The 10,981-nt window shown below is 41.7% G+C and overlaps 1 protein-coding gene across 4 annotated transcripts in view; it reads right to left on the reverse strand.

The window, feature by feature from the left end:
* LOC139118516 (transcriptional coactivator YAP1-A-like) overlaps positions 1 to 9,766 on the reverse strand; it is a 36,087-nt gene extending 26,321 nt beyond the window's left edge. Inside the window, exon 1 of one of the 4 annotated variants that reach the window (XM_070681846.1) lies at positions 8,836 to 9,766. In XM_070681846.1, coding sequence (XP_070537947.1) covers positions 8,836 to 9,287 — 452 coding nt within the window. In that variant the 5' untranslated portion in view covers positions 9,288 to 9,766. The remainder of the gene's footprint in view (positions 1 to 8,835) is intronic. The other 3 variants (XM_070681848.1, XM_070681847.1, XM_070681849.1) reach the window with 3 other exon arrangements.
* Between the last annotated feature and the right edge of the window lie 1,215 nt (positions 9,767 to 10,981).

Here is a 10,981-nt window from a genome sequence, read left to right on the forward strand (position 1 = left end):
ATTTCTCACTTAAGTTGGCCGATGATTTGCAACCCCCAGAGGGCTTGCACATCTGCCATTTCATAAACCTACAGAAAACCATCCACAGATGATGGTTTTGACAGCTTGCCAGGCATTGTTCAGGCCTTTAACGACTTTCCATCACACATTCCCAGCAGGTTCTACATCCAAACAAGATGGAATCAGGTGATAATATCAGTTTCAAACGGACAGTTAATTTGAACAGTACAGCAACAAAATAAAAAGATGAACCAGCCATCTGATGACCTAAAGACTGATGTTTGGACTGTGACAAATGAGGTGAGACAGGATTAAGTTAAACAACGACAAAACAATGTCAACAGTGTTCATTCCAACGGGATGACGGAAGCGGAACTACCACTACAACTTCTTCAATCCTCTTGTTTCATTTCAAGCCATCAAATCACAGCTACCTCATGTGAAACAGAGAAGAAACAGTTGCTACTGAACAGAAGTTTAGAGAACTTCACATTTTAAATATCACGTTCCAGAAACCCACGTTATCTGTACTTCCCAGTTTACACAGTTTTGAAGATGTACATCATGGTAGGTTTGTGTTCGTAACTTCTCCTCCACGCCTGGTTGTACACATGAAGCCAAAGTGAAAATGGCACGAAGTGTCTTTCTTTTAACACCTGTTGTTTTCATCCCACACATTTATCACCTTGTTGTTCAACAACTAATTCCAAAGCTGGCAAGCCAAACCTATGACAACTACCACCCAATACCACAGCCACTATCATTTACATATATTTTTTCACATTTGCATACTTAATTATACATATTCATCAGATAGCTATTCATATGCAAATTATGCTCATTAATATTTAACCACAAACCTGCATATATGAATCACTTAAGGATACTTACATTGAAGTACATTTGCTCCCAAGGGAAAGCAACCAGTTCACAGATGTGGAATTGCATTTGGTTGTGAGCGAGACAACATTCTATGGGCTTGACCTTAGATTTGGTTGTGTCTCCAAAGAGGTCTACCTGATTTCATTTTAGTCGATTCCGTACGTTGAATAAAGACGTTTCGAGCTTGATATTCAAAAATTGAATTTTTAAATCTTGGATGTGTCTAAGGAAAAAAACAGATGTGTGGCCCTTGGTGAGAAGAATAAACAATTACTGAAAATTTTTGTCCGCAAATTTTGTTAGTCTGTAATTTATAAACCAAGAAATCCTGCATATTTGAAGAACCCACTGGTCACTGGGACTGGAGGGAAAGTTGAAGCGGCCTGAGATGTACATAAAAGGTACTCTTTGTGCGTACGAAGCACACTTTTTTCTGCATTGTCATAGACTCATACAATACAACACCATTAAATGTTACAGGCTGACCCACTTTGATATTTATAATTCCTGTGTACCACGACCCACCTTGTTTACACTCTTTGACCGAATAAAATGGCAGGTACCAGATTTTCACATGACTCAGCTTCACGATGCAAAACACCAAAACAGTCGGGAATGAAAATCACCAAACTTACATGTCACAGTGTTCACTTTTATGCTGACAAAAATTGTCTTACACATGACATACTAAGAAACTAGACTTTCCTCTCAAATCGCAATGAAATGGCCACAGTAAGCTTTGCAACAGGTTTGGTGTATGGATGTGGATGGACTTTGTCTGACCACGAAATATTGCCAAAAGTAGTCTATCCCTCACCATAGTGACTACTAATGTGTGGGAAAATAACATCGTCCATGACTGGTCTTTATTTCAGATGTTACAAATGTTTACATTCAGTATGTCTGCAGAGTCTCACCAGAAATTTCTGTCACTTGGCAGGGCGGCATATTTTTTTCCGCTTGAAAAGGGGGTGACAATTGGAAGACTAATTGTTTACTGGTGAGATTTACATGTTTAAAGTATACATGTACTTGAGCTGATTATAGAACTAATTAGCATATTACAACAATTGTTTACTCTGTCAGCAGTTACATACACAACACTGTCGTTGCAAAGCCTGGAGACAGAACGCAGACCAACGATCCATACATCTAATTTTTGTTGAATCTCTGCGTCCTGAAATTATTTTCAAGCCACAATATCTTTAACAACAGCTGAGACATTACATCACCAAATTACCATATTTGGGGCAGAGTACTATGGGATGGTATCACTCCACTGATTGCCCTGCAAAGCTAATGGCTTTGACATCTGTGCGGAAAATAATGGACAACCCCAAAAAATCTACAGATTGATGACTGTCAAACAGACTATAAACTTTTTATTGCATATAAATTTCATGAAGGAAACCATGAGAGATGGTCTTTTTCCCTTGACATCTCCCAGATCTGAGCTCTATGTCTGCCGTTATGACCATTTTTGATATGGTCTCCATTTACACTAATACTGACTCACTCTTGTTAATAATCCGATTCCTGATCGGCTGGTTCGGAACCGAACCATTTGAAACTTCTCACAACTCAATCCCTGGCGTCTTGTCTGACAAGCATGCTGGCTTTATTTAAGCGACTGGAAAGTTCTCCTACGGACAGTGTAAACACTCTTTATGATGTCGGTACACCATGGCACCAAAACTGGAATATCACAGGGTGATACTGTGTATTTTAAGTACACATATCAATGTGTTTTAAAAATATGAAACTAACACAAAATAAACCCTGCCATTGAGGTAAATATATGATTGATGACTGGCTTTTCTGTGGGAATCCAAAATGTCTGTGACTTTCGGAAACGAGTGTGACTGTTTTGCTGCATTTTCCCTTTAATTGCTTAAAAACAATTGTTACATGCATGCAGGACATGGCCATTTCAACTTTGAAAGCCACACAGTTCAAAAACTTTGCCATGCAATTGTACGTCAGCCTAAGGTACCCTAGGTCAGGTTTAATTCAGCAATGTGAGTGAGCATTTTTGGCCATTGGTAGTAAGATGAAACTTTAAATATTCCAACTGCTAGGTAAGTACCGAACATTCTCACACTGGGTCAGATAAAGTGTTATGAAAGCTGTCAAACTTTAAACACAATGAACTCAAGGGCCTTTTTCTCTCTTTTGCTTTGTTTATATTCATTGTTGTAAATTGACCCTTTGCATAATGAGTTGAAGAGCCAGACAAAACGTGAGCAGTTGAAATGAAGGCCAAGTGCAGAGTGTACTAGCACTCTCAAGTATAAACACTTCACAATTGCTTCTTGTATGGTTTGTGTATATTGGTGTGTGTGTGATTTACCACCTGGGGAATGCAACCCTGTATACTAAACGCCACCATATCTCAGTACATAGTTATTTATCAATGCACCAAAGTGCAGAGCGTCCTGACCATTGCACTATATGACGTGCCTGCCTGCCTGTCTTCACCAACCTCCATGCATATCCATGCATTGACAGGCAACAGAGAGATTCAACAAATACTCTTATACCCACATATAGAATATCAAACAACAAACCTTGTATACAAAATGAAGTAATTTTACAGCAATGTATCTTTCACCCCTTTCGCTATCCAGTTTTGGTTTGACCCTTTTTCCTTTCATTGTTCTTCTTCAGCTCATCACTATTGTACTTTGAAGGTTTTATGGCTATGAATATGTTATCCACACAATTTGGTCAAAAAACACACTGCCCTAGACACAGACAGGTCCTACTGCATCTTTGTAATGATACGACTGACCCCAATACGAAGAAGGGGCGAGTTTAACCCTTTCCTGCCAAGTCGGTGAAAATCCGCTTGAAATTCGGTGTAGCTAGAAGCTGAGCAGCCACGGCCGTTATCCTCCTAAGGCGGTGGAAATCGGGCTCCTTTTTGGTACCCCCTTTCCTGCCTAGTCGACGGAACTACGTGTAGCAAACCTTGCTCACGCTAGGGGTCGTTCGAGGACAGGTTTTGGGCGAGGAACGGCGTTTGCTCTCGAAATGGGTTCACAGGGAGTCCAAGGACAGGGAAAGGTGCAGAAAACTGTCCGCCAGTCCCCCACACCCGAGGGGGGCTGGTTTTTTTTTACCGCTTTTTAGCGGACTTGGCAGGATAGCATGGTGACGTTTTCTGGCAGAGTTGGACATACTTGGCTGCCTGGCACTATACAGATTGCTGCCGAACTTGACCAACTCGGCAATGCTAATCTAGAAGGCTACCTCTTGCAAACGACTTGGCAGATATGCCGATGGTGCGAGACGAAAGTCACTTATTCAGTTGTGCGTGACTGAAAATGAGAACGTATTTTTGACGGGACGGCTTGACTTGTTCCTCCCATGGAACGGATATGAACGACTCGGAAATACCATTACAAACTGGTGTCCGACGTACTAAGCTGGGCTTCAGCTCTGCAAGTTCAAGCCAGGCAACGTCCTTCACTGCCTTGGCCGTGCCATTCAATGGACGTAGCTTTGGATTTTTATTTATTCCACCGTCCGAAGTACTGGCTCTGGTTTGCAGGCAAACGTATCCTCTTGCCGATGCATTGGTAACTACGTACGCTGTTTGCGTACAGAGAATTCAAAAGGGCACATGAGGTCAATATGCTACATGTACGGGGATAACGTCTGCATTTAGCAGGGACTGCTTTTGTTATGCAAACCAGCTAGCAGTACAATATGGCTGCCAGCATGTGGACACGTCGATGGCTAGAACAATGGAAGCATATTGCGTTGCACCCGTGCATCGCAAAAGTGAACTGAAGACTTGGGGGTAGTGACTGGTTATCACTGGTTAGCTGCAGCCCAAGCCATGTCGGTACAAACCCGTACCTGACTGAGGACCACTCGATTAAGTCAGTAATGAACGGTAACACTCGTAAGCCAACTCCCAACTGAGCTGGCAAAAACTACGTAAAGCTGTGCTTCAATGGCTCAGCCATGTCGTTAATACAACGGCAAAAACGTAGTTTTTGTGCTACACTGCCAAGTCGTTGGAGGTACGTATTCAATTGCCCCTACCCTGGGGAAACAGGACAGGTTTGACGGTGCTTCTGCACCCCTAGCACGACCCTCAGGGCCTCTGACTAACAGACGAGTGAGGTGATGTTTGTGCCTAGCGGACGTGCGTAATACTGAAGGAGTTTATTTCCGAAAAAATAAACATGAAACGGCAATAAAATGACGCACTCCCAGGGGGCAAACAAAGCCGGTGACCTCAATTTTTTTCTGCAGCAACCCTTGAGCTCCTTCCCCTGTCTACGGGCATGTAGAAATTATCGAAGTCTAACACGTATAAGTACGGCTAAAACTACCCTGAAAATGGGCGATTTCTGCCAAAATGGCTGGCAGGATAACATGCAGGAGAGCCAATCTTTTGCAGGCACATATTATGGGGCGGTTTTCTACTGACTTGGGAGAATAACGGACAAGGGCGCTCGGCAGGAAAAGGGTTAAAGGGACAGTTCTGAAGCCCTGGTTCCGCTTGCTGTTTATATTAATGATAATAACTTATTTACATCAAACCTGTCTCTTCAGTCAGCAGCATTAATCAAATTTTGTATATACTTGGAAATTGCAGGACTATATAACTTTTGCTCAAACTTTCTGTAAGGAAATTTTAAGTCATTCTTTTCAAAACCGAGAATGAAAATCAGTGGGTCACAGAGTAAATTTTGGTACAAGGGAGACCAATTGCTTACTCTTGAAATACAAAATGGCTGCCATCTCTGTTACCCATACTGTGAAAAATTGAATTTTCAAATTTCAAAAAATTAAGCCAGTGGAAACTTGGTTTCATCACAGTCCATCCAAAAGGAGGGACTTTGGTTTTTTACTCCATGAGCTTCAAAATGAGAACCCACAAGTGGTCAACCAAAACAGTCTTGTGGAAGTTTGAGATCTCCATTCGTCTATTTCTCAGATGCCTTCTACCTTAATCTAATACTATAGGTTAAATCTTAAAATGATCTTACTTGTCAGTTTTTAGGACAGCGTAAAAAAGCAGCATAGAGAGCAACACAGCCGCTGTTAACACAAGTTCTCTGTGCTGAGATGACTAAGCCTTAGCATCTGAGACTAATCATAGCAAACACCTGTGGCTGTCGGTCACAACTAAGGATAAGGGAGAGAGTGAGAGAGGAGGCAAAGCAAGGACAGCTTACACACATAATCCCTGACCCCTGCTGTGAGGCGTCTAGGGTTGCACTGCATAGAGGTTAGAAGGCCTTGAGTACAGTCCCTGGTGTCTTTAGTTACTCTGTAGCTACAGCTGGTTCTCTTACACTAACAGGGACAAGTTTGCCGTCTTTGGGCATTGAAAGTCTATTTCGTGTTATCTTAAAGGTCACTTGTATTGGCGAGAAGCCTGTAAGATACTGAGTGTGTGGTCATAAACAACCATCTCTTTCAGCTTGCTTAATATGGGGATAAAAGCAGTTGAAGAAAAGGATGATATTATTTTTTTGCTGCTTTTTTAGTATTAACTAAATAAAATTTATTTGGGGCCCTGTCAATCCACAAACACCCAGTACATATTTGATTTTGAAGAGGTAGAGATACCAGGCACATCATCAAATCCACAGTTGTACACAACAAGACATTCCTACGACTACTCCAGAAACTTCCTTGTCCTAAAAATGGCTATTATTTCCTCTTTTCACTTCCACCCACTCAGACCAAGAACATTCTGGATGCAGCACTTGCCAAACATGACATATAAACAGTCTTACGAGACAGCGCTCTACTCAATAATTGAAGTCGTGGTCAGACATTTCCTGTGTTATCATATATAATCATAAATTTTGAGAACTGGCCTGACATATGATGCAACATCATTATTCCAGAGTTTTCTACCATCCCACATCACACTGAGCTGAATACAAAGATGAGTCACATTTACCACTCAATCAATATTTCATCACTTGCCCTCTTCCGATGACCATCTTAAAAGGCTGTGTTGGGTGGTCCTCCCCAAGTTCTCATTGAACTGAACCCCCTATTTTGCATAATGAATCACCCAGCTGGGCAACTCAGCCCTCTATTGGACCAGTTCTCAACAGAGAGTATCAATATCTATTTGGCTATGCTAATGCCCTTACACTTGTCTGTTAACTGTTAAATAAATTGATACATCAACTTTTATTGGATCAAGATTTGAATTTCAAAGAGATTTAATCTCCTTATCTGAGTTGCTGATTACTCATCCTTATATTACAATCTTTTGGACAAATATCTCTTCAAGAAAACTCCTAATAGTTTGCTTTCTCATGACCTTTAACCCACATCTTTCAAAACAAAAACATACGTGCAGGTAGTAAATTGAAGAATTGTAACTTGGAAAACAGAATTATGAGCCTCTGGCTCTGCTTTCAATATCACATGGAAGTTAATACTCAAATAAAAAACTATTAGATTCAATACAAATTTTGTTACAGTACTAAGGCCGTTTATGGAATAATAAAATACACAATGCAATACTAAAATTCTTATAAACTCATTAATCCACAAAAGAATAAAGCATTCGAGATAGAAATGTTTCAACAGCAAAAAACACCTTTCCTATATATGTAAATTGCACATAGAAATTTCTGTCAAGTCATAGTAAACTAGGTTGTTGTGCAATCACCACTGTCATTTCTTTTCAGCTGACAGGAAGTATCATTGATGTATACAAATACATTAAAAGTTACACAGGAAACTTTATCTGAAGTAGGACTTCCTTATATAATGGCAATGTGTTGCCTATACTATCATCTATGAATGATTTGGTCTTCACCCTTGACCAATGGACCAAGGCTAATCTATTAAACTATCTTGCCACAGAATACACCCGGTCACTTTGATCAACTGGCTGCCAGTACACTTATTTTGTAACTGTCTTTGTCATGACACATTAAACTTGGGATGGGCTCTGTCGCCAGCTACAGTGAATCCTCGGTGAAGATTTTGTTACGTCAGATATACACCTGAAGGGTCAAAGGTCGTGTTCATTTGCCAAACTCCCGAGTCAATCAAGTGTTTGGCCGTGAAAACGTCAGCGTAAGTTTTTTCTCTCTGCCCCAGATTCCAATTTTGGGCAGCCAAGTTTTACTGGCTCGAGCAGAATCGCTTACGAATCCAGCTAGCGTCGGTTTAGTCGCTTATGTTTAAAAATAATACCGTATGGAGTCCGGGTTATCGACATAAATGGCAAGACAGACCTGCCTTTAGACGGGGTGTAATGTGATACGCTGTTATACGTCATCTCGCGAAGACAACATCGACCCATAACAGACTTACTCAGGAAAAGTTGGTGTATAGTTTCTATGGACACAAAAAGGCAGAAATAGTAGAAAAACTGACACACAAATTATCACCACAAGCTTTCTCGTCACCACATGCGATGTCCAGAAGACATCTGAATACAAAAGCTTCACCGAGTTTCAAAGTACTAGAATTATACCATGCCAGTGGAACCTTTCAGGTGGCCCCTGTTGATTGTGGTGTCGCTGAGTGACACCGAACTTCTTGGCTTACAGTCATATGGCATAAGGAACGAACTAGTGACAACACTCCTGGGCGATATAAACCATAAACAGCCATATCACATATGGTTCACGTCACTCAAACCAAAGAAAGGTTAGAAGTTCTGTTTACAACTTTTACAAACACTATTAAGTCAAGCGTAATACACTTCAGACGCCATCTTGTTCTACCAAAGTTCGTGACTGTTAAGAGTTAGATCATGGGACACCCAAATAAGACTCCAGTCTCACTATCGAAGTTTTGAACAAAATAAAAATAAATGATACCGGTATACTAATAATTTCTCCCGATCACAAACTATGTTTGAAAAGTTGTGAACACCGACTTCTACTGGCGACAGGAAAAATTTGCGTATAACGTTAGCGTATTAGTTACTTGTAATATAGTTATACTTACTTAAGAAAATAGCGTTGACCTGATGGTGTCCTGGCCACTTCCCAACCTGGAGGAAAGGGCAAATCTTCGATTGACACATCGAAACTCTGGTGTCGTGCATGTTGTGAACTTACAGTCTGTTGTGAAGCAGCGGCGTGCATTTGTTGTAAACTTGCTGGGCTAGAATGTGCCCTGGGATGGCTTATTGGTAGCCCTAAATTCTGTCCTCCAAATGGCCCGGTTGGGGTACTGGAATCAGCACTCGATTCTCTCGAATGGCTGGCAGACGGTGGTTTCATGGGTTTGTCTGGTTCTTTGAAGAACGAAGGAGGTAACTTTCTCATCCGCAGAGGCACTTGGCTCGGAGACGGTAGGGTTTCTTTCTGGGGATTCATCACAGCCCTGAAAAGTTCCTCTAAATCTGTGTCGGAATCGCCCCTGACATGAATGACTTGGTGTCCATTAGGATCCATTTTGGCCGATTGTCCCACCACTTCGAAAGAGACGTCTGTCCACGGTATAAATTTGTCGTCACGACAAAGTCAACCCTCGGCGAGGAAACTGTTGTTATGATATCGGCTACGTGTGTGTCATTCGCGATTTTCGATGCGTCGTAAGATATTGCTCAATGTAAACTCTTTGCTATACACCACCATGCATACATACGGACTGGTTCAACAGTGTACACATTAGGGAGATTATGAAAATGATTCCAGTCAAAACGTAACCCATTCACAACAAACCTGATGACCGATAACACTACGCAGTATAAAAAGAAGTTCCCCTCATTTGACGTGCAAGTGCAAACTTTTATATGCACACTGTCAATGACCTAGCTGTCATCTAAGATCCACAAATTGATTCCAATTGTGTCTTTGACTTCATCTAATCTCCTAAATTTTGGCGCTCTTGTTTTGTGCGTAATGATATGAAACAATCTTCGGCGTACTTTCCCAGGGATTGGGATCTACGCTGGGGGTCGTCGAACTGACGTCAGTCAGGATTACAAGGGTGTGACAGTTACTATAGCAACAATCACATTTTCGTCCAATCAACGCTAGCAAGATGGAGTGTATATTACCCGCGGTACCCTGTGTGATTGAGCGTGTTGTGTGTTAAACAAGCATAGGTGTCGTTTCCTGTCTCTGAAAATAGAAACAGGTCACTATGAGCGCGCAGGTTTCTAAAACCTCTGGAACATGGAGCTTATTCTCTCGGCTAAATGGAAAGATATACTTTTGTTGTATGCTTCGACATTCTCGACTACTGGACAACAACGTCAGCTAGGGAATGTTTTAGACTGTAGTTCAACGTACGGGGATCTTGAAACCGCCCCTCGAACACAATACCATTTATGGTTCCATTCGAGACTATAACAATAGTTAAACAGGTTTGAAGTTTCGGCGCCACTTTTATGACATAAAGTTGTCAACAGGTGTCACAAAAGTGACAATTGCACGGTGTCGTGAATTTTGATACTGTAAAAACCCCATAGATTGCAGCGAAGCTGTGTAGTGCGGGCGGTGTGGTTGTATTCAACTTTTCATTCGACGCTGACTTCGTAAAGGGTGTCGTAAATAGGGAGTCGGGAATATGATATCGCAATTGACAGGAAATATCATCGCAGTAAAGAGACCGCCTGCCGGCCGCTTCGGTGATTGATCGTCTGTTTGATGTCGACGATCGATCGATCGATGGTTACAGGCTCTCGCTGAAAAGGGAAACGGCAGAGGACGGAGATTCTCGGCGTGACCGCGCGCAGGATTCACGCTCTAGCGGGCATGGCGCGGAAGGGACCGGAAGATGACAAGCATGCAACATTGTAGCACTAGGACAGCCTTGCCCGACCGTCCGTTACCTAAGACCGACAGGGTACATCCTTCAAAGTCGTAAAGCTCTGAAAAAATGCATTGTGCAACAAAATAGAAGAGAAAGCCGGTTTTTTTTTTAAACGCTGAGTTTCTAAGCTCCTTAAAAGTTTATTCACAGGGGGACAAAACCTCTCATTAAGAAAACGGAAGTCTTCTATAATCGAAAAGAAAGGGAAAGAAATGCAACAATGAACGACAGCGCAATTTGACTTTCGTTTTTCAAACCGCCAGTCTGACCCAGTTCTTTCTTCGAGTTGGTCTAAGTAACGGATCATGGGGATGTTTACATCTTCTGC

Source organism: Ptychodera flava, chromosome 19 (genome assembly GCF_041260155.1).
Source record: "Ptychodera flava strain L36383 chromosome 19, AS_Pfla_20210202, whole genome shotgun sequence".
In the NCBI taxonomy this organism is placed as follows: domain Eukaryota; kingdom Metazoa; phylum Hemichordata; class Enteropneusta; family Ptychoderidae; genus Ptychodera; species Ptychodera flava.